General features: G+C 39.6%; 1 protein-coding gene across 6 annotated transcripts; it reads left to right on the plus strand.

Annotated features, from left to right (window-relative positions):
• Window positions 1-4,467: 4,467 nt before the first annotated feature.
• Window positions 4,468-23,826, plus strand: LOC142181144 (uncharacterized). 6 transcript variants are annotated; one of them, XM_075253517.1, is made up of 4 exons: window positions 4,482-5,155; window positions 13,832-13,964; window positions 19,684-19,906; window positions 20,006-23,826. In XM_075253517.1, exon 4 carries the CDS (start codon window positions 21,455-21,457, stop codon window positions 22,706-22,708), a length of 1,254 nt encoding a protein of 417 aa, XP_075109618.1. In that variant the 5' UTR covers window positions 4,482-5,155; window positions 13,832-13,964; window positions 19,684-19,906; window positions 20,006-21,454; the 3' UTR covers window positions 22,709-23,826. The 6 variants fall into 6 exon arrangements, 4 of the variants coding, with proteins under 4 accessions (XP_075109618.1, XP_075109616.1, XP_075109615.1 ...); XM_075253515.1 differs by having other exon boundaries at window positions 13,827-13,964; window positions 19,684-23,826; XM_075253514.1 differs by having other exon boundaries at window positions 19,684-23,826.
• Window positions 23,827-25,162: the final 1,336 nt, after the last annotated feature.

Below are 25,162 nucleotides of genomic sequence, written 5' to 3' on the forward strand. Positions count from 1 at the left end.
TCAAAAAAAAAAAGAGAAAAAGAGAAAAATCCCTAATAGCTGAAACTGGGGCAGATATTTTATTTCACTTTTGAAAGAGTCGATTCCAAGAGTTGTAAGTCCACAACCCCCTTTACTTTGAGTTTATTTTGAGCCTTCATGACGTCCTTTCTTTCCAACCCTATCCAAAATCCTTCCAAATAAAGACCTCCTAATATGCCTCCTAACATGCCTTCAAGAATGCGAAGAGAATCATGCAATGAGCAACGGGTATCACATGACGTAGAACACTATCAAGTTGCTCGCACAAGAAAGCAAAAGAAAAAGAAAAATAAAAGAAAATGAGAGAGTCTTACTAGTGAAAACCTTCACGGGCACTGTAAGGCGATGGTAAGAAGAGATAAATAAATGAGAGAGACTTGTTGGTGAAAATCCCCCGGGGCACCACTAGTCGAAAGCGAATCGTGAATCTGATGCAAAGAATTGACATAAACAAGCCCGAATTCAAAGGTCATAAGAATGTTAAAAGGGAAGATTGGATTAGTTTGATAGATCAGGCCGTTGAGTCCAAAATGCATGTCATGTTCATTAAGGCTAGTTATTGAAAAAAAAAACTCTTCCTTCTGTCCTTCCGACAAGGGCATTTCTTGTTGATACTTGTTTCTTTGCATCATTGTATCCTTCACTCTGAGTCGGTCCTTATCAAAACAAGCAAGAAAAGACTTCAAAATCTGCTACAAGCTTTTCAGTTGCACAAAGGATTCATGCAAAGGCTTCCCCAAAAGACTCTTGTCAGCCTACTTGGCGCAAGCAAAGATAACTGGTGATTCTCTCTGATAGACAAATTGCTCAAAAGAAGGAAGTCATTCAAGATGTCAGAAAAGGTCATCTAAGAAAAGATCTCCAATTGGGATAAGGCTGTTTGAGCTGCAAATACAAATGGTACTGGTGTGAAACAATCAGAGTTGGTGCAGAACAAAAGTCTTTTGAGACTGGCTCAAGCTGATTGAGCAGAAGCCAAGCTGCCAAGACTCAAGGCCACAAACCGACAACCCTTTTCAAAACTGACAAATTTTTCTTTGTATGAAACAGGAACAAAGCGGTGCAAGGAAAGTGATTCAAAAAGAGAAAAAAATGAAAAAGAAAGAAAGAAAGAAAAAAACAACAAAAAAAAAGAGAAGAAAAAGAAAAGACGAGGAAAACCGACAAAGGGAAGTTTCTCAAATCCTTTCCTTTATTTGTCTTGCTATTGTGCATAAAATCTTGCCATTGATCGTCACATTTTTCCTTCTAGGATAAAAAGTCCTAGTCTGATGGATTTTTCTCCCAATCAAAATCTTAGTATGATGAATCTTTCTCCTAAGATAGAAAACCTAGTCTGATGAACTTTCTCCTAGGATAAACATCTTAGTCTGATGAATCTTTCTCCTAAGATACAAAAAAAAATCTTAGTCTGATGAATTTTTCTCCTAAGATAGAAGACCTAGTCTAATTCTTTCTCCTAGGATAAAAATCTTAGTCTGATGAATTTTTCTCCTAAAATAGAAAACCTAGTCTGATGAACTTTCTCCTAGGATAGAAATCTTAGTCTGATGAATCTTTCTCTTAAGATACAAAAAAAAACTTAGTCTGATGATTTTTTCTCCTAAGATAGAAGACCTAGTCTGATGAACTTTCTCCTAGGATAAAAATCTTAGTCTGATGAATTTTTCTCCTAAGATAGAAAACCTAGTCTGATGAACTTTCTCCTAGGATAGAAATCTTAGTCTGATGAATCTTTCTCCTAAGATAGAAAACCTAGTCTGATGAATTTTCTCCTAGGATAAACGTCTTAGTCGGATGAATCTTTCTCCTAAGATACCAAAAAAAACAAAAAAAAGAGAAAAAGGACCTAGTCTGATGAATTTTCTCCTAGGATTAACGTCTTAGTCTGATGAATCTTTCTCCTAAGATAGAAAACCTGGTCTGACAAATTTTCTCCTAGGATATTTTGAAAAAAAAGGAATTTTAAATTTGAAAAAAGGGGGAGTCATTTTTTTTTTCATATTTCGTATCTCTTATATATTGTTGTTATTTTATTACGCATTTTTATGGTACTAATATATTATCTCCTATTGCTTTTTTGAGCCGAGGGTCTCCTGGAAACAGCCTCTCTACCCTTCGGGGTAGGGGTAAGGTCTGCGTACATATTACCCTCCCCAGACCCCACTTGTGGGATTATACTGGGTTGTTGTTGTTGTTGTTGTTGTTGTTGTTGTTGTTGTTGTTGTTGTTGTTGTTGTTGTTGTTGTTGTTGTTGTTGTTGTCAGGGGCCCCGCCTGGAGAATAGGGTCAGTCTTTACTTCAGTCAAGCTTAATTTATAGTTTTCCCAGTCAAGTATTTAGTTTTACTCTCATCATTGCATCAATAGCATAGGTGATTTACAGTTCTGTTAACACTCACAAATGTTTCCAGTATCAAACTGGGGTAGGAAAATTTCTTTTGTTTTTTCTATTTTGTTGTAATCAGGCGCCCACCTGGAGAACAAGGGAAGACAACTCAAGTTTCTAGGGAAAGCAGTGTCGAAGGAAGACAACTCAAGTTTCAAGGGAAAGCAGTTTCGAAGGAAGGCGGTTTAAGTTTCAAGGGAAAATGGTTCAAGGTTCAAGGGAAAACGGTGTCAAGTAACAAGAGAAGACGGTTCAAGTTCAACTATCAGGCGCCCACCTAGAAAAAAAGGGAATTCAATTCAGAATGCAATTCAGGTCAGCAACAAAAGAAGCTCGCATCAAGAATGCGAGTTAGCAGTCCGAGATGATCAACAAAAGTTATTCACAATCCAAAATAAAAAGAAAAAAAACAAAAAGAAAAACAAGAAGTGAATCCAAATACAGAAGTTAATGGAAGATGTGACCGCTCAAGACATGGCTGAGGTCACAAGCTCTGCATGTCCCGTCTTGATTTGAAAAAGCTGAAGAAGATTGAACCAACACCTGCGGCTAACAAGCATCAAGATTCAGATCAGGGTCTGCATGAAGAACCAACCAAGACTCAAGATCAAGCTTCAGAAGACTCATAGATAGGAATCTTGTAACTCGTCGTTGATAGGCTTAGTTAGTCTTTTTCATTTTTGATTTTGATGTAATAACGGGACCGCGGATAGCCAAGGATATGTAGGAAGCTCAGATACCAGGGCTCGATCACATTCCCCTTTTCTCTTCATTTTGTTCTCCTTAAATAAGGGTTGTAAGCACGTGATTTTTGCCCTATATGAGAATTACTCCCAAAAATTTCAAAGACATGTTTTTAAACGATGGAGATAGGATGGTCGATAGAGGGGCTGTGCGTGTGTGTGTTTGTGTCGTGAATAAAAATGTGTTCCGGATTGCGGGTGCATTTCATGTGACGTAATCCAAAGACATGTTTTAACGATGTTCACATTTTTTTTAAAAAAAAATATAATAATAAAAGCGGTAAAGAGTTAAAACTTGCACATAAGTTCATATTTGTATAAAAATCAGATAATCAAGCCGAATATGACAGTTGAGCGACCGTGCTAGAACCACGGAATTCGGGAATGCCTAACACCTTCTCCCGGGTTAACAGAATTCCTTATCCGGATTTCTGGTACGCAGACTGTAATATGGAGTCATTCTTTTCCTCGGCTCGGGATTAAAATTGGTGACTTGGGACACCCTAAATCTCCCAAGTGGCGACTCTGAAATAAATAAATAAATCCCGTTTCGATTGTCCTTTAATTGGAAAAAACTCCTTAACCCCTCGCGGGGGCGGAAAAAGGAGGTGTGACAAGGGTCGGGTCAAAAAATCTTTCTAGTCGTTTTTTGTCCGAAAACTCTTCATATTTCCAGTCAAAGAGGGGCAGCTGTAGACATTAAATTTTTGACCCTCCCCGAAATTTTATACCTTTAATGCTTAGATATTAATTTTAGGTCTAATAGTACTATTTTAAAAAAAACTACAAAAATATTTTCCTTTATTTTAGGTAGTTTATATTTTGTCTTGTTAGTTATACTCTTAAAAAATATATACAAAAATATCCTAGACATTTAGTTTCAAAAAGGAAAACAAAAATAAAATTAATTTATTTACTTATTTTAGTATTTAAGTTTTAGGATTGGATAAATATCAAATAATGTTTAAATTACTTTAATATAGCTCTTAGTTTCTTTTAATATTTTTTAGTTAAGCTCAAAACAATGAAAAAATGAAAAGAAAAAAATGAAAACGAACAAAAACAAAAACAAACAAAAGAAGATTGAAACAAAATAAGAAAACAAAGAAAAAAGAAAAAAAAGAGTAAAAGTTTTGAAAACGAAAGAAAGAAACAAAGAAAGAAGGGAACGAAAGAATTCAAGAAGGAATATTGAAGTGGTCCCCTTTCCCCTTGTTTTTTGCTCCACGCCATGTGCCATTTTCCTTAATTCAAAGATTCTTTTTTTAGAACCAATTGCTTTGTGACACCTAGCTTTTTCTATAACAACTTTTATTCCCTCCTATCCAAATTCACTTGCACACTCACGTCCTGAAGAAGGAAAAAGGGATGTGGAATCTTTCCTTTCACGTTTTTTCCTTTCTATATAACACATGCACACACTGAAAAAAGAGAAAAAAAGGATGGAAAATAGATCTGGGCAAAGTTGGGAATGGGAGAAAAAAGCAGAGTATCATCATCTTCTTCTTCTTAAAGATAGTTTTACCCATTTTCTATGGTGGACAAAAACTAAGCAACCTCAACCAATCAGAACCCTCCAACACCACCCTACATACTCACGCACAGCGACAACACAGCACCTCACGACAAAGCTCCAAAATCAATTGCTATTTTCTCCATAGACCTGGACCTTAGAACTCTAGCGTTACAACTCATTCTTCAAAGAATAACACAACAGCAAAGCTAGCAAATTCAGCAGTTGTAGCTTCCCTATTTCACTCTCAATACAATTCAAAACAGTCACTAATTTCACGTCAAAAAAAATAAATATATACACGTCGGAGTCGATCCAAGTAATGCGCGGAGTTACGAGATTTTCCAGTGAGTTTTCCATGTTCTAGTCGCGGTTCGATCGAAGCTACGATCTATCGAAGTTCTGTTTGCGCTCCGGAGATGGGTCATTTCATGCATATCTAGAGCTTTGTTCCACTGTATGCAATAGAAAAGAAAAATTATCAATAAAGGTCTGTTTTCATCTTTCCCTTCATTTTAGTTCCTCGTCTCTATTTTTGATCATATTTTATCCATGTTTTTACTCATTTTCTCTAATTCACTTGAATAGTTCTGAGTATAGTTTGTCCTTTGTTTTTATATGGTCATTATTGCTAAATATTGTAGTGACCGCTTTGATTGTCTGAATAGATTAAAAATCTATAACTTGGATCCCTCTTATTTGTTATTCATCAATAGAAATGGGGCTTAAGTTGCTGAACAAATTAGTTTTTTGGAACACAAAAGATTTTTCTATTTATTATCTTTATTAATTTATGGTTTTGAAATCTTGTTCAAGTTCGTTTATGAAGCTGAATAAAAAAAACTTTAAGAATTAGAGCTAGATGGATATAGTGCTTTAAATAAGCTCAATAATGGGCCAAATAATTTCTTTTTCAGCCTAATTCAACAAGAGCTGTAGTGAATCTAATCCTTGTAAATATACGTTGTTGGCCCATTTCGTTCTTTTAGTTCATAACAAATAATTACTGATTCCAAGATTATTAGTATGCCTTAGGCAAATTCTTAATAAATAAATTATCGTGACTATGGATATGGTTCTCGTGACATGGTCATGATACATAATTCCCAACTCGGGTGTACATTTCATGTGACCCAAATTCGAATCTCAACAACGTTAAATAGAACGTGTCGCGAACTGCGCGTGCATTTTATGTGGCGTGGTTCAAGTCGTGTTTTAAATAACGTTGAATCATCGTAAAAATAATTAAGAGTGGTTTAATAAGTTAAAATTGTACCATAGGCTAAAACATGTATTAAAATAAGATAGTAGGCCAATTATGATAGTTTAAGCCACTGTGCTAGAACCACGGAACCTGGGAATGCCTAACACCTTCTCACGGGTTAACAGAATTTCTTACCCGAATTTCTGTGTTTGCATATTATAAAACAGAGTCAATCTTTCCTCGATTCAGGATTTGAACTGGTGACTGGGACACCATAAATTATCCCAAGTGGCGACTCTAAATTTGATTAAATAATCCCGTTTCGATTGTCACTTAAATTGGAAGAACTCCCTTATATATGCCTTCGGGTGTGTAAAAATAAGGTGTGACAGTCATATATACAGATAATCATAAATGTCAATTTGTCCCACAACCTGTATGCTTTAAAGCATTGGCTAGGCTGAGGCGCATCCTATCTCGCCCCGGCTACACTATCAGGATCATTCTCATCATGTCGCCTCTTTATCGGAGGATGCGCTGCAGCATGATCGTTGGTAAGGCCGTCAGACTCGATAGAAGTGGCCGTCGGTCCAGTAGTAACCTACAAAATAATAAGATATTTTAGTAGATGAAATATATATTACTAACGTACATGTTAGCAAATTTTTCTAATGGTCTTACCATGGTCTCGTTGGGCTCCTGAATATAATCATCCATCTCCGGCATGTCAGTATCGCACAAAGTAGCCTCCGTGATGGGCGAGGATGTTGTCTTTAAAAAAACGCTTTAGATATGGATGACTAATCAATGAGATAAAAACAAATAAAAAAATTGTGATACAAACAAACCTGCACCTGTGAAAGATCCTCAGCATCCCTCGATGATGATCCATAACTCAATCGGCACCCACTATGCACATCTCGTGTTGGACGATCATCAGCAGTCGTCGATGGCTCTGGGGGACCTACTGATCTCACTCCTTGTCATGACCCAAAAATTGGCCTGGTCGTGATGACGCCTATCGTGAAACTAGGGCAACCAACCTTTTTCAAAATACTCCATATTTCATTTAAAACTTTAAGAAAATAACATTTTTAACAGAAATCCGATAAATGGTAAAAGTAGAAATCAAAACAAGCATAAAGAAAGTACAAGCCCGACATCGGGTGTCACTAAGTCATGAGCAAAATACTATAACTATTCGAAATAAACAAGACTACATAGTTTGAGAATATCCAACAAAACTACTACAAGGAACATAAGGAAGAGAAGGTGGAACTGCGGTCGCCATGCAGCTACCTCGCAATCTCCAAAGAAGAGTCTCCAACTGGTATGATTAGCTATCGCTACTGTGCCCCGATACCTGGATCTACACATAGGGGTGCAGGGGGTAACGTGAGTACACCAACTCAGTAAGTAACAAGTCCAAACTATAGACTGACGATAGTGACGATCCAAACCTCAATAGTATACAAATAAGCTGTACGGAAAAGTAGGCATGCTTGAAGTTCAAGTAAAAGCTCAGCAGTAAGTAAATACAACATGACCAGTATAGAGTATAAGGCTCAGGAAATTACTAAGTAACAATGCACAAATAGTATGATCAATGTTCTGTATACCTCCACTCACAAGTGCTCAACCACTCGATAGTGTATATTGCCGCCCGGCCTAGGGAAGATCCATCCCGCAATATATACACATCACTAACCGTAGTCATCCAGTACCGAGGGAGCCCATATGGCCCCATGGAGAAGATCCATCTCCAGATATCAATACTTCGGACAAGATTCATGTCCAGGGAAGATCCATCCGTCAATATCATCAACTACGCTCACTGGGGGTGTAAAGACTCCGGAGGGGCTTTTCTTAGCCCAAACACTATATCAAGCCAATGAAGGCGTGATCAATATCTCGTTGCGGCGTGCAGCCCGATCCCATATTGTCACTCAATATCAGACTCTCGGCCTCACTAAGTCATTACTCTCCAGTCTCACACACACGGGCTCAAAAATGTCATAATACTAGCCCGAATAATGATATGATATGTCAAATAGCAATAATCGAGACTGAGGCATGATATAATATGCATGAACAGGACTGAGTACATAATATAAATGAAGCAAATGACATGACAGCAAGAAACAACCTCTCAGGTCTCAACAGTGTTGGCGTGAAGCCTTAACATGATTATTAGTATGATTTGCAGCTCATTAACTAAATCACATAATTTCAACACAGATGTCAACATGAAAGAGTCACTAAGCGGTGCCATGGAATGACCCAGGTCACAATTCTCATGGTGCACGCACTCACACCTGTCACTTGGCATTTGCGTCACCTCAATAGTAATCATAGAACACATAGTTCGGGGTTTCGAACCTTCAGAACCAAGTTTGGAAATGTTACTTACCTCAAGTCAAGCCAAACTCTAGCCCGCGATGCCTTTGCCTCTCGATTCGGCCTCCAAATTCCCCAAATCTAACCAAAATTAGTATATAACCATCAATATACGCTAAAGGAATGAAACCCATATGAAAATTATCAATTTAACTCAAAAATCCCGAAATTGGGCAAACCCGACCCCCAGGCCCATGTCTCGAATTCCGATAAATTCACAAAACTAGAATCCTTACACTTTCACGAGTTTATACATACCAAATACACCAAAATCCGACCACAAACGACCCCTTAAATCCCTAAATCAAAGTCTCCAATTCCAAGCCCTAATCTCCCAACTTTCTTCCATAATTTTCCACTAATACCATAATTAAACAATGGAAAAATGTCCATTAACACAAATAATAAGGCTTAAAAGCTTACTCAACTGAAACCCTTCGATTTCCTTGAAAAATCACTGCCCTAGCTCTCTTCCGTCTTCAAAGATGGCAAAACTTAGTAAAATTCACGAAGGGGTCCTTTTTATACCTTTTGCCCAGCGATACCGCATCTGCATTCCATTTCTCGCACTTGCGGGATTGCTTTTACTCTTATCCAACCACTTTTGCGGGTTTTCATTTAATTTCCCTGACCACACCTGCGACGAAATACCCGCACCTGTGGTCACGCAGGTGCGTCCCTTTCTCTACATCTGTGACTTCTGCCTTCTTCACCTATGGCCGCATCTGCGATCATTGCACCTGCAGTCTCCTAACCGCAGGTGCGGTTATGACAGAACCTCAGCAGCTTCAGCTGCAAACTCCAACTCCCAAACTTCTTGATAACTATCCAAAATCATCCCGAGGCCCCCGATACTAAAAGTTCGAACAAGTCATATACCACTATTCAAACTTATACCAATCTTCGAAACACTCAAAGCAACAGCGAAATACCAAATCACCCTCGGATTCAAGCCTAAGGATTCCAAAACTTTAGAATTCCGCAAACGATCAAAAAGTCTATCAAACCTCCTCCAAATGACCTGATATTTTGCACACACGTCAAAAATAACACAACAGACCTACTCCAATTTCCTAAATTCCATTCCGACCCCAATATCAAAATTTCCACTACCAACCGGAAAGTGTCAAAATTCCAATTTCGCCTATTCAAGACTAAACCTACCACGGACCCCCAAATTACATTCCGAACACACTCCTAAGTCTAAAATCACCTCAGGAAGCTATCCGAATCATAAAAACCGAATTCCAAGATCGTTTACTCACAAGTCAACTTTCGGTTGAGTTTTCCAACTAAAAGGCCAACTTAAGAGACTAAGTGTCTCATTCCTCTTCAAAACCATTCTGAACCCTAACCGAGCAACTCGATACAACGTAATACAACTGAACAATACATAAAGAAGCAGAAATGAGGGAAATGGAGCGGTAACACATGAAATGACCAGCTGGGTCATTACACCCTGTCGCATAATGGCCGTGCCCGCGATCAACAATGGAGCTCATGGGGTCACCTGCAAAGTCGCTGGCATCAGTTGAAGGCTGAATGACGGCATATCATGAGGAGCATCGTCTGGCTCAGAGTGGTCACCCGGCTGACCATCTCTAAAATCCTCAACATGTGCCTCAACGCCCCTTGCTAGGAACCACGTCCTCCCCTACCACCACGACCTCGTGGGACACCCCTTCCTCTCTGGGCACACCTGCCATGGCTACCACGTTCAAGCTCCACTAGTGGCCTATGATGGTAGTCCTCTGGCGCCATATTAATAGCCTCGTATCCTAAGCGCTCATCATCTCGGGCATTCCTTAATGTCCGAGAAGCTAGATCTGTAACCTGCCGGCCATACTCATGCAAAGTTGTCGCTCCCTCTCCAGTATGATGCTACATCTGCAGTCCCAACTGGTAGAACAGATGTAAGCCAACAGCCTGCACAACATGTAAAATATTAATTATGGAAAGATAAGTTAACGCTATAAGTAAGTATAACAAATTACATACCAGTGCCTCATGCCTCCCAGCGTATAGAATGTACTGACCACCAGCGCGATGAATGAGATTCCCAACAAAAAGTCAGGTAACGCTGCGATACCAGCCTATATATTCATTCTCACCATCCATATGCTCAGGTTGAGGGGTGGCGGAATCATGTCATACCTACACTCCCAAATCTCAATCTGCGCCTTTAGCCAGACCACGTATGTCTGGTCAACTTTGGAATGATCATCCCACTGGTAATGTGTCCTAAGCCAAGCAGGCGGAGTAGGTACAAGATGCGGTCGACCAAACTGGCGAAAAACTCGCTCGGTGGCATGATGCTCGACAATATCGAGACACATCAATGGGACGTTAGAGATCCACATAACTCTGTCGCGGGAGCAATAATTGGGCAAACTAGCTATTAGCTCGTTGCTGTATGGCCTCCATATGAACTATTAAGTAAACACAGGAATTGTGAGTAAACACAACACATATAAAGCCAGGCCAAGTAAACTTAAGTATACATGTAGCCTTCAAGCAAATCCAAAAAATCCCTGTAATAGGGGAGATGATGTCGAGCCTCGACCTCGCGTCCGTAGCCTCGCCTATCAACTCACCACCTAGCTAAAGGGAGAAATGGTGGAGGTGGTACATCTAGAGCGATGGGTGGTAGAGGTGGCTAGAACTGCAGGAACCGCTCCCAGGCCAAACCTAATATACATTGTGGAAGTAAAATTGAAGATATATTTTTACTATGTATGTTATAATCATGAAAAGAATTGACTATGGTTTCACTTGCAGCAGCGGCAAAAATACGGCAACGTCTCTCTGGGTGCCCATGCACGCCCGACACATCTGCCTATACAGGTAACCTAGAACAGCTGCACCCCAACTGTAACCAGGTAAATCATCTAGCCGCTCAAGATGATGAAGAAATCTCAAGTTGACTAGATTTCCCGAAGTGTTTGGGAACAATAACCCACCAAACATAAGCAACATCAACAATCTCGTGTACCAGTCGATAACCTTTGCCGGCGAATCATCTGTAATGTCCGCATCCATTGCCTCCCGATGATGGTGGACAGGCGTCAACTATAAATGACTGGCCCTACTCAATGCAGTCCCCTCCTTTGTCTGGAAATCGGTGAGCCGTTGCAACATCTACAGGTAATGAAATTCCGTATATTTTCTAAGAGCATGCAGGTAAACTACAGGTAATCCATCAACTAGCAGCCCAAAAAGAACCTCCAAGTCCTCAAGTGTGATGGTAGCCTTACCGATGGGTAGATGAAACGTGTGCGTCTCCGGTCACCACCGCTCTATCATAGTCGTGATCAATGCCCAGTTGAACTACAACCGGCCAATCTCTATGATCCTGTAGATACCCGTATCCTAGTGGCGTCTAACTATACGGGGATGGAATGGGTGAGCCTTAATGATCTCCCACATATCGACTATAAGTCTGGCCCGGAATGTCGAGGACAAACACTGTCCATCCCATATGTATGAAGACCTATGCTCGGCCTATAGCAACAGTAGCTCTAGCGATGCAGGTCTGGGATGCACATGCGAAACCTCCATGCGACTACTGTAAATTGAACAATATTAATTAAAGTATTTTTCTTTTTAATTGGTTAATATCTTTAGGTATATTGCAATATCATTAATATTTAAATTTATTCGATATTTTCATTATATTGTTAATTAGGTTGATACATTTTTTATATTATAATTTTATATTTTATATGTTAGTTTATTATTTTATATGTTAACCGAAAATATTGCAATCATCGTAGTATTTGATTTCAAATAATATAAGTGTACAATCTCTATGAATCCTCTGTCTTCTTTTCGATAGTAAATAAATTCAAGAGCCTTTGAGCTTGATCTTGAATATGTAATTGTTTCCACAAACGATGATCTTGTTCTTAAGCTTGAGCATGATTGCCTGAACTTAACCTTGATTTGTTCTTTGTTCTTGAGCTTGAACTTGATTGCTTGAAGATTGAAACTTGTGGAGGAATTCGCAACGTTTGATTCACGAGATCTTTCTTGCTTTTTGCTATAACTTCTAGTGCCTTTTCTCAGTTATGAAGACCCCTATTTATAGTTGTAGGAGGGAAGAGATATGATAAGAAAATTTTTTTTCCTACCAATCAGATTGAAGAGTGAAAAGGTCACATTTGATTGGTCAGAACATGTCACTTGCACACGTGGCGCGATTTCATTGGCCTTTTAATTTGATTTGGCATGCCTTATAATTTTGGCACGTGGCATGATCCTATTGGCTCTTCCGCTTGACTTGGTGTGCCACGTTGTAAACATGTAATTTTGACGCGCACATTAGAATTACCCTTAAAAGTCCTAGTATTTTTTAGGATATTTATATGAGTTATTTCTATAGCATTTTACTTTATTACTAATTTTAATTCCATTTTTAAGGCACAAAAATTGAAAATACAAAACTAGTTTCATGTTCTATCTTATCCTATTTAGTTTAGGTTATTAATATTTTTATGGCAATATATTTTATTTTTACCATGATTTTCACTTATATTTTGAATATAATAATATATTTAAAAAATGATATATAAAAATATACTTACATAGTATGATATATCTTACTTTAATTAATCATAATTAATTTTAAATCATTTTTGTAAAGAAAAGGTTTAAGTTTTCTTAATTGGTAGATTTAAAAGGGTTGAATCCCAAATTACAAGCCCGATTTCGGGATAAGAAGAAGCCCAACCCGAACAAACCCCAATATCCCTGGCCCATTTTCAACCCACGACCCGCCCTGATTCTGTCATAATCTTGGCCGCCCATCACCTCAGATCCTAGGACCAGGATTATTTCCCCACACCCATATATAAACCTAATGAACCAAACCCTAAACCTATCTAACAAACAGCCGCACCCAGCTCCATCTCCGATTCTGCCGGCGCATCAGCTCGCCAAACTCGCTGGAAAACTCAAAAAAATAGAAAGTTCACTCAGCCGAGTGCCATGGTACCCCCTCTCATCTTCGTCTCTCTCCACGTCATCAACACTATAATGACTTCTGACACACAATATTCTCATCTTCACCCTCCTCACGCGCTTTTGATTTTTTGAACGGATCTCGGATAAATGGGAGTGGTTGGATATGATTTTAATCACATCCACGCCTTCCATTTTTCCGATTTTTGTCTTATGGCAATTTTAGGAGGATTTTCGGATTTTTGGGAACATTTTCGGATTTTTCTTGGAGAAGAAGAATAGAAGTTTCTAGGCTTCCTATAAATAGGGGGTTCTGGAGACGGAAAAGTGAGGAGAAAAATTTCAGAGACGGGGGAATGCTAGGGTTTTAGCTTTAATTTTCCGACTTTTCTTCTGATTTTTCATTTTACATAATCAGAGAAAAGTGGGAAAAAGAAGAGGGCTAGGGTTTTCTTATTTTCATGTTCTTCTTTCCGATTTTCTGTTTATTGGCAAACAAAAATCTTAGAGTTCTCTATTAGTTTTTCTTTTGATGTTTGAAACAGAAAATACCAAAAAATATATATAGCTTCTGATTTGTTTAAAAAGAAATGGATTTTAGCTCAGGTCCATCGATTTTTCGAGAGGTTTTGCTCGTGGTTCCTGCAGCTGCTGTGTCGCTTGTTCGTTTCAAAAATTCACTAGAAAGTCAGCTTGTAATTGTTTACAAACAGAACCAATCAAAAGCTTTGTTATTCAGGTTCATCTTCTTACACTCTCTTTCATTTTAGTGTCGATTCAAAGTATGATAAGAGCCAAGGTCTGGTTGGATTAGAAAGGTGATTAAGAGTTGGTTTAGATAGGGCTAATTTGGAGTTGAATTGGTTTGAACGTTTGTTAGTCGAATTTAGATTTCTATATTGTGTTAAATGTCCGTTTTGCTTTGTTCTATGTTGTTCTAACACAAGCAATCGTGATTTTGTGATTTTGTTTGCCGAGTAGTGTTTGTTACCAGGATTATGAATTAGTGATGCCTTCATTCGTAGTTTCGTCTAGTATCTCGTAAGTTGGATTGAAATAGAGATTGAAAAGAAAGGTATATGTGAGTCTGCTTTGTTGAAACCTGTTATAATTCTGTGTTTAAACTTAACTACTCTTCTTCAATACAGTTTGATCTTTATCACATCCTATTTAATTTTGTTGACCATGAAACTGATTTCTTATGATGCTACTTTCATGTCCGTGTGATGCGTTGGGAGTTGAATATGATTTATATTAAGATGCGATAGATTGATCAAATATTAGTTAAAATCACTCTTGTTTAGAGGCTGCATCAATTTCGACCCTTCAACTAAAGCAGATTCACACGGGTTAATACCATTCTGTTTGGTCATTTAGATTGGCATTGCATCTTGCTTCATTTTCAATTTGGTTTCCAATCTTGAGAGATGCGCACTTAGCGTACATTCAGTCCTTCTTGTCGGTCTATTTGAGTTTGGGGCATTAAGTGATTCTTGGGGTTGTCTTCCGATGATTTATATTTGTCGTTGCTTCTGTTGGTCTCTTCTAATGTGAAGAAACATACTGTGAATTCCTGCTAATCTTAGTTGAGTTTCCTGGTGAGGTATTTGTTACTATCCTCTGTCGAGATATGCGCTAATTTGGTCTCTCTTTGGTCATATGTTGGGTGCGACAAATGAAAGTTTAATTAGTTGTAATTCCAATTGTCTTCTCGTGATTGTTAGCCGTTTATCTGTTTGAAGCATTTCATGGTTTGTGGTTAAAATTGGCATGATCAATTTCCGTCAACATAAAAATCAGTATGAGCATTGAGTGATTTGAAGATGATTTGTAAATACTAAAATTTTCCATGTCTTTGTGTTCAAATAAACTATCATTCCCTAAGGCAAATTTGACTAGTTTCGTGTTCAAATAAGTGTGGATCATGGTGCCTTGCTTCAGAATTTTAGGAAATGTGACTGTTGGTCTGTTAGCTACGTAGATTATAGCTTCATGCGCACTGCTTTTTGAGCTATAAATGGAAGTTCTCTTATGTTAGTTTCTTGCTAAGTGAATTTGCACCCCTGTTGTTGTTGAAGTGATGGTAATGTCAAATTGCATTTGTTTTGATTTGGGTCATTATCAGATTAATTTCTGGCTTTGATTGGCTCACTGGTTCTTAGATTTTGGTAGTATCATTAGAGATGAAGCATATTTGCGCATGAGCCATAGTTTAAGGTTCTGTTAGTTGTTTGTTCTTGGATATTGACAGGGTTTAAGAGGGTTTTAGGAGGCTCTTATCATATTCGAATCCATCATTTATTTCTTTTATTTGTTATGCATGTTTTTTCTAGCTTCTATGTTCTGGATGCTTATTTCTTTTGATTGGTTCATATCTGTTTGAATGATTGGTCTACCGTGGGAGGGGAAAGGTCGAAGCCCATTAGTAATTAATTTATTCCATGCTTTAGGTATCGGGCTCGGCCTAATAAAAATGAAAAGTTAAAAAACAAAACATGAGCATGAATTGAATTGTTCTTATACTTAGTTCTTTTATTTAATTCCTTTTATTTTCTTTATTGATGATATTATTCGTTAGGAGCATGTTTAGGCCGACCACACCCGGGTAGGCATTCTTTAGGATTTGTTCGTTCAAGGTGAGAGGTCGTCCCTTCTAGTTAGTCAATTCATCAGGGGAATGCCCCGTAGAGTTTGTATATATATTTTGTGTTCTTTTATCAAGGGTATTCCCCTAAGTGAATGTAATTGAAGGTCGTGACGGACATGGTAGAGTGAGCGTAGTATAGGCTTTTATTATTTTCTTATTTTATTTATTTATTTATTTATTTTTTCCTTTTATTAGGAGGGGGACGACCTCGAGCTCTTTTGTGTGTTTATTTTTCTGTGTTTGTTTTTACCTCAATTTGAATATTCTAAGAGCCAGCTAGACCAAGTACGCAACCGTGACATTCACGGGACTCGGGGAATGCCTAACACCTTCTCCCCCAGTCAAATGAACCCCCTTACCCGAATCTCTGGTGTAGATTTAGTTTTAGAGTTCAAAGTGTTTTGAAAGGAAAATTATTATTTTTGGAAAAAACGGTGACCTGACATACCGAAATCAAATGTCAGGTGGCGACTCTGAGTAATTTCCTTTTGAACACAATTCTTTGTCACTTTTTAATTAAAAACACTTTTCAAGCTTTACTAAATATTTTTTTATTTATTTAAGAGGGCTTAGTGAAGTTTGGTAAAAAAGGGGTGTAACATCCCTGGCGACTCTGCTGGGGACTTGCGGGTTTGAGCTAGTACTTGATCTTGTTGGTTTTTAGCATATTCAGTTGAGGGTTTTATGTGTTTTGTTTGCTTTTTATTTTGTTTATGTCATTTTTATTTGCTAGTTGCTTATTTGTTTACAGTTTTTCCTTTATGTGTTACTGCTTTATAAATTGTCATTATTTACATAACCATAGGTCTTCTTTCTGCAACAAGTCTTGGAGCACGCGTCGCGTGCACGAACTCTTTGTTGAGTCACCCTTAATTTAGGAGGGGGGAGGGCGTCAGACGTATAGAGTGGGTGGAAAGCTTGAGAAGCCACCATCGACCATACACTCCCCTAAATTGCCTTGTTAGTGAACCCCAAACTTAGTTCAGCCTTTAGGTCATTTTATTTGCATCATGTCATTTAGACCTAGTAGGACTCGGTCCCAGGTACCATGTTCCTGTGTAGGAAGCCTGTCCAAATTTTGTCAAAATGGGCTCGTAGCCCGAAATGACATTTAATCATCCTATGTGCTAAATGTTGCATCTGTGAGGGTAGGAAGGTCATTTGGCGGACCGATGCTTTGGAAAGAATGTTGAAACATGAAGCAAGTAGGGCTCACTCACATTTTTCTTTCATAGTTTTCCAAAAATCAAAAAATAAAAATGAAAAAAAAAAAATCAAAAAGAAAATCCAAAAAAGATTTTACATTTTCTATCATTTTTTTTCAAAAGACAAAATATAGTTTTTTCAAATTACATGCATTTTTTTTAAATTCTATACTGTATCCAATCTTCCCGAACTACGCGAACCTGATTCTCTTCTCCCGGGGCAGGATACATAGGCAACCCAAATAGGATCTGGTCTTCCTAGTAGGTTCTAAGTTCTTGGCTTCCGGGGTGGTAGCCAAATCTTGCATGTATACATATTTGGCCACATCGACCGTTATTGCAAAAAATAGAAGTATTTTCTCAAAGTAGTTTGTTATCTCCTATCTTAGAGCCCTGAGTCTACCATAAATTGTCCTCTCGATTCTAAGGTCCATTCCTATTAAATTTGCGTGTCTAGCCACTTTTGGCCACATCGACCATTCTTGCAAAATAGGGTTATTTTTGCAAAAGTGGTTCAATTACCTATGTATTAGGATCTTGAGTCTACAACTCGGTGTCATATCACTTTAAGGTCCATCCATGTCGTGTTTGAGTCCCTAGCCACATTTGGCCATATCGGCCATTTTTGCAAAATAGGCCATTTCCGCAAAGTATTTTTTAAGGCCATGATAGTTGGGATGTTGGAGTCATGTAAGATTTAAATGGAGTATTTTTCATGCATTAGGGGTCAACTTTGTCAAGTTTGCACTAATAGACACTTTCAGCCACTTAGACCATTTTGCAGAATATAGCCAAATCGTGTTTTGCATTCGTCCACTAGGAAATGTTGTGGTGTCACGTAGTGTCCCGAGTCGCTAACTATATTTTTTTCATTCAGTTATGGACCCGCTGATTTGATCCAAAGTGCTGATGGTAGTAAAGATTCCTAGGAAATAATCAAGTGGTGGAAAATGTTTTCGTTGTTAGAGCAGCATGAGTTAATGCAGAAATTAGGCACCCTCACTTCCCTTCTTGATATCAAACCTCGCCCAAACTTAGTGGAGGCGATGCTGACTTATTGGGATCCACAAAATTTGATTTTCAGATTTGAAGAGTGTGAGATGACCCCTACCTTGGCAGAAATGTATGGTCTCACTCGTTTAAGCTATATAGGCAAAGACATGATACTTCCCCGAGACCATTCTAGGACAAGATTCCTCAGCGACCTGGGCCTGAAAGATAACAAGCATTTAAAATGCCTCGAGCAGTCCTGGATATCCATGAATTATTTTTTTGCTAGATTTGGACTACAGGATAGTTTTGACGTCTTTTGGGATGAGTTCTGCACAACCAAGGCAAAATGGAAAAGACGTCGCCTCGAAGCTTTCAGCCTTACTTTGTTGGGATTATTGGTTTTTACATTAGATGAGAGGCACATTAGCACCCGTCTGTAGTCAGTGGTAATGGAACTATTTCATGAGAAGCAACGCAAAACCGTTACCGTTGTGCCGATGATCTTAGTAGAGTTGTACCGAGCCCTGAGTGAGGTTAGGGAGGTGTCAGGTATTTTGAGGGAAGTAGCCTTTTTCTACAATTGTGGATGATGGAGCATTTGCACATCGCTTCCTTACTTTGTCCCATAAACCGTGCCTTGAGGGATCAGGTGGTATGCATCGAGCGTAGGATGAAATATCCTAAGTTTACATACCCAGTAGGCGTCACAGCTTGGATTGAGTTCCTTGGTTTGAGGACGAATGGGAATGTTTTGTGGGCTTACCTTTGGCTTCCTTTATATGATATCTTGGTAGGATGCCTCATGCAGCCTTTCTTGATGCTGATAGGACTTAAGTGTGTCAGGTCATACACTCCCGTTAGGGTAATGCGACAGTTGGGAAAGAGATAAGAGGAGCCTCCAACTTTTAATCTTCAGAGGCACATCATGAATTTTAGCAAAAAGGCGGCTGACGAAATCAAGTACGTGCAATACTGGAACAATGCAAAGAGGATGAAGAAACATACATTAGTAGAGGACGTTGGCAGGCCCAAGTGTACTCAGGAGTACCTGACTTGGTTACAGTCCGTCCCACCAGGGGTCAGTACCCCATTGCCAGCACAACTTAGGGGTCAGGCAGTTCAGACAGATGATGTTGATGAGGGATCAGACCAAGATCCTTGGGATAAGCTTGAGTTTATAAAGTTTTAGTTAGCGGGATTGGCAGTAAACGTGGAGCAGCATTGCCAGTATTTGTTTAGGGCCGGCCTTCAGGATGCAGGGGCATACGCCAAGGCCTTTATTCCCAGCATCGGTGTTTATTTAGGAGGCATGTTACAGGGTTTGAGCATGACGGACAGCCCAAGACCATCCTAGCCAGGACCGTCGCATTCAGGAGTAGCTTGATGAGTCATTCTATGTAGGTGTTTTGAGATTGTCTTATGTTGTCTTTTACATTCGTGTCTTGTCTAGAAATACTAAGTCCTTTAGGTAGTGTCAAAGTTTGTCGTAGTATAGTTGAGTCTGTCATGTCTTGCATTATCGTACTTCCTATTGTATTTTAATATTGAAAAGTTTTTAAACGAAAAATCCCAAAAAGATTTTATTTTTAATTTATTTTCCATCACTTTTACAGAACTACACTTGGTCTGATTCATGAGGGACATGATACGTAGGCAACCTACATCGGGTTCAATAAAATCATTTTGCATCAAAAAAAAAGAAGAGAAAAAAAGAGAAAAGAGTGATAAGAGGTGTTGGAAAAGAAAGAGAAGGAAGGATTGAAATGAGCAAATTGGGATGATACCATATGACCCTGCGACCCTCAAAGCCATTTTAGAACCGCTAATTGTTACCAGGTTCATTGCACATATTGTGATATTATTATTTGATAAATGCCCTAACGCTAACATGGTAGTTTTGTGTTGTTGTCCTCTGTCATCTTTATTTAATAACAGAAAGGTGGTTAGTTTGTTGGCATCCTGACAAGTCATCCATACAACACCCAATCAAAGCGTAAAACAATCATGGCTAGCAAGGAAACAGGCACTGGAATTGTAGACCCACCAAGGGAGATTGTTGAGTCGGAATCAGAACTGCAAGAGGAGGTCCGAAGGCTGAAGCATCAGATGACAGAAATGTATCAGGCCTGGATTAAGGGACACACTCCACCCTCGCTCCCCACCAACTACACAGAAAACCTTTCTTCCATTCCACCACTTTCTCAATACCAGATGCCCAATACCATTAATCTTTCCCCACAACACGCACCTGGCTTTACCCCTTACCACAACTACCCCGGCACTTAGGCCCAAACTTTTCATGCCTCACCAGCCAAAACAACCTCGTACCCTACTCCGACATCTGCTCCTATTTTTGTACCCCCTCCACAAGCTACCCTCCACCGATCCGATCCTCTAGTGAGCCCGCATTCCCCGCTCCAGATACCCACTACTATGCACCGGAGCCCACCTTCAAAGTCCCAGATCCTTGCTCTTACACTCCCCAATTAAGCCTCATATTGAAACTGACGAACCACCCAAGAATGCAGTGCAAGAGGAGATGTTTAGGAAGGTAAAGAGTCTGTAGTAATCATTGAGAAATATGCAAGGGTTGGGCAACCAGGTGAGTGTGGCCTATAAGGATTTGTGTTTGTTCCCCGATGTCCAACTGCCTGCCGAGTTCAAGATGCCCAAGTTCGACTTGTTTGACAGACATGGGGATCCTTCTGCTCATCTGAGGGGTTATTGCAGTAAAATGAGAGGTGCCGGGGGAAAAGACGATTTACTAATGGCCTACTTTAGCCAAAGTCTGAGTGGGGTAGCTTTAGAATGGTAACCCGCCAGGACGCTAGCATGTGGTACACCTAGGATGATATGGCTCAGGCCTTCGCCCAACACTTCCGGTATAATATAGACATTGTTCCAGACCGCCTATCTCTGACCAGGGTGGAAAAAAAACCCAGTGAAAGCTTTAGAGAATATGGGTTCCGATGGAGGGAGCAAGCTGCACGAGTCAATCCTCCGATGGAAGAAGACGAGATGGTTAAATACTTTCTTCAAGTCCTAGAGCCCACTTACTATGGCCACTTGATCTCAACCATTGGTAAGTCTTTCAATGATGTGGTAAAGATGGGAGAAATGGTAGAAGAGGGGCTCAATTCGAGTAAGATCATGCGCTATTCTACTATAAAAGCAACCACCCAGGCAATCCAAAGTGGTACCGAAAGTTTTCTAGGCAAGAAGAAGAAGGAAGATATCGCTATGGTTCTGTCTGGACCATGGCATGGCCAAAAGGGTTAACCTCATCAGTACACCCATCCTCGACCCCAACCTCAAACCTACGCCCAAGCTCCATATAATCCACCCCAACATTACTTTTCCCCGCAAAACCCCCAATACTCAGCCATGCCATCCCAATACCTTGTTCACCATGCACATGCATATGCTCAACCCCCTCCTTACCCACAATGGCGTGCCCCAGTCCCACAGAATACCTACCCAGCTCCACAAAATGCCTATCCACCTCCACAACCTTACCAAAACCCCAATGGTTCAAATTTTCGATCAAGGCCAGAGTATAGAAGAGAGAGGCAGCAGCGAAAACAAACTTTTACCCCGCTTGGAGAGTCCTATGCTAGTCTATTTCAAAGGTTAAGGCAGTTGGATGTATTGAGGCCGATTGAGTCAAAGATACCAAATCCTCCTCCAAAGAACCTCGATTATTCCCTGAGATGTGCCTATTGTTCTGATGCTCCAGGGCATGACATAGAGAAGTGCTGGAATTTGAAAAGGGCAATCTATGAGCTCATTGATACAAACCAAATTGTAGTCCAAAGCCCAGACGCATCAAGCATCAACCAAAACCCTTTGCTAGCCCATGAAGAGACACATATGATTGAAATAGTTCACAAGGATGGGGAGACCAGGAAGTCTTCTAAGTCCATCACGATGATTCAGGCTAGTGAAAGTAATTTGGTTAAAGCTCCAGACTCTACCAAAGCAAAGCCCTTGACAGTTGAAGGGGCTATAGAAAAGCCGAGCTCACTCAATCTAAAGCCACCGGTGTTGGTCGTGAAAGGGCCTTCAAAAGATATTGGGGCAAATCCGGAAAGTTCAAAGGTGGTAGTGCCAGGGATTCCAAGTAAGCCTATCATAGTTGTGAAAGGGGCTCCTATCACCCCTATCATCACTAAACCAGTGACCCAGCTACCAGTGGTTGATTCCAAGGCTGTTTCGTGGAATTACAAACAAGTGATAGTGATATACAAAGGAAAAGAAATAGAGGAAGAAGTTAATGAAACTGGAGGATTGACTTGTTCCAGGAGATGTTTCACCCCAGAAGAATTAAGGAAAGCCAAGCCATTCAATGATAGCCAAATGCCAGTAAAGAAATCGGTCACCAATAAAGAGGTTGAGGAGTTCCTAAAAAAGATGAAAGTGCAGGATTTTTCCATTGTGGAGCAGTTAAGGAAAACACCAGCTCAGATTTCCCTTTTGTCTTTGATGATACATTCAGACGAACATCGTACGGTCCTAATGAAGATTTTGAATGAGGCACATGTTCCTGGTAAGATCATAGTGAATCACTTAAAAAAGATAGCTAGTAAGATCTTCGAAGTAAATAGGATCACTTTCTCTAATGATGAACTTCCTGTGTAGGGTACAGAACAAAATCGAGCTCTTTATCTCACGGTGAAGTGCGAAGATTCTGTTGTCTCGAGGGTTTTGGTTGACAATGGCTCTAGTGCGAATATTTTTCCCTTGTCTACTCTGCAAAAATTGAAGATTGGCACCGAACGAATCCACTTTAACATCGTGTGTGTTCGAGGCTTTGATGGGGGAGGTAAAGATTCTGTTGGAGATATAATGCTTGAATTGTCGATAGGGCCAGTTGAGTTCACCATGGAATTCCAAGTGTTAGATGTGGATGTTTCCTACAATCAGTTATTGGGCAGGGCCTAGATACATGTTGCTAAGGCAGTCCCATCTTCTCTACACCAAGTGGTGAAGTTCGAATGGGACATGCAGGAAATAGTTGTGCACGGTGATAATGACCTGTCAGCTTGTAATGACACAATTGTTCCTTTTATCGAAGCTGAAGATGATAAGGGACCTTGGGTCTATCAGACTTTTGAAACAGTGTCTATTGAGAAAATTCCTGAAGGAAAATGCATTCAGGGTCCTAAGCTATCCTCCGCGTCCGTCATTGTTGCGAATGAAATGTTGAAGAATGGTTTTATACCGGGCAAGGGTCTGGGCTCATCTCTGTAGGGTATTGTGCATCAAGTGCGCCCCAGTGGGAATCCTGGTACATTTGGTTTGGGATTTATGCCCATAGAGAAGGACATGAAAAGGGTTAAAAATCTGAAACAGAAGGTATGGTCGCTCTCCAAGCCCGTCCCACACATCTCTAAGTCTTTTGTCGAACCAGGGGCCGAAAAACCTCCAACCTCCTCAATCCCAAAACCTGTGGTCGATGTTGATGAAGAGCTGATCAAGAGGTTCCAAAGTCTGTTCAAAGAGGTCAATATGGTAGAAGTTGGTGAAGGCTCTAGTAAAGCAGATGTGCAGCTTATTGGCCCAAACATGAAGCTTAGCAATTGGGAAGCTACTCCTCTCCCCACTAGGAAGGAGTTTTGGTGGTTTGCTTTGTTTTCCTTTTTGTTATTTGGGGTATTCCATGGTTGTAATCCAAATTTTTAGCTTTTGCTTGTTTTGATGTTCAAACCCTTTTATCCTTTTATTTTCAATGAAATGCAATTTACCTTTTTCTGTTATTCTTAATAGTGTTTTATTTTGTTCTTTTTTCTTTTGTATAGTTCTTTTTATGCTGGTTGCAGTGACATGACATATATGAAGAATTTTCAGCCGAGTCCTAAAGCCTATCTAATTCTGAAATACTAATACAAGAAGTATAATATGATGATGAAATAGAATATGATGAAGAAACAGCATTTGAGGAAATCAGTAAAGAGCTAAAACAATTTGAAGAAAAACCAAAGCCTAATTTGAGTGAAACTGAAGCAATCAATTTAGAGGACCAAGATAATGTTAGGGAAAACAAGATAAGTGTGCATTTAGAGCCGCAAGTTAAGGAGGAAATAATAAAGACATTGTTTGAGTACAAATATGTCTTTACATGGTCGTATGACGATATGCCGGGCCTGAGCACTGATCTAGTAGTTCATAAATTGCCAACTGATCCAGCATTCCTTCCTATCAAGCAAAAGTTGTGAAAGTTCAAGACCGATATGAGCGTTAAGATCAAAGAAGAAATCACAAAGCAACTTACTGCAAAGGTCATTCGGGTCACTCGATATCCCACTTGGTTAGCCAATGTTGTGCCAGTACCAAAGAAGGATGGTAAGACCAAGGTCTGTGTTGATTACCGTGATCTTAATAAAGCAAGCCCAAAGGATGATTTTCTATTGTCGAACATTCACATTCTGATCGATAATTGTGCCAAGCATGAGATTGGGTCTTTTGTGGACTGTTACGTGGGACATCACCAGATCTTGATGGATGAGGAAGATGCAGAAAAGATAGCATTCATCATGTCATAGGGAACATACTGTTATCAGGTAATGCCATTTGGTTTGAAAAATGCTGGGGCAACTTACATGAGGGCGATGACCACCATATTTCATGACATGATACATAGGGAGATCGAGGTTTATGTAGATGATGTGATCATAAAGTCAAAGAAGCAGTCTGACCATGTCAAGGATCCGAGGAAGTTTTTCCAAAGGCTCCGCAGGTACAACCTCAAGCTAAATCCAGCGAAATGTGCATTTGGTGTCCCGTTTGGGAAACTGTTGGGATTCGTGGTCAGTCGACGCGGTATTGAGTTGGAACCGTCGAAGATGAAAACCATTCAAGAGTTACCTCCTCCAAAGAACAAAATAGCGGTGATGAGCCTACTTGGAAGGTTAATTTACATCAGCAGGTTTATTGCCCAACTCACGACAACATGTGAACCCATCTTTAAGCTACTGAATGCTGCAGTCAATTGGACTGACAAGTGTCAAGAAACATTTAATAAGATTAAGAGGTACCTGTCGAATCCACCTATGCTGGTCTCACCAGAGCCTGGAAGACTTTAATTCTCTATTT

Source organism: Nicotiana tabacum, chromosome 5, assembly GCF_000715075.1.
Source record: "Nicotiana tabacum cultivar K326 chromosome 5, ASM71507v2, whole genome shotgun sequence".
Lineage (NCBI taxonomy): Eukaryota > Viridiplantae > Streptophyta > Magnoliopsida > Solanales > Solanaceae > Nicotiana > Nicotiana tabacum.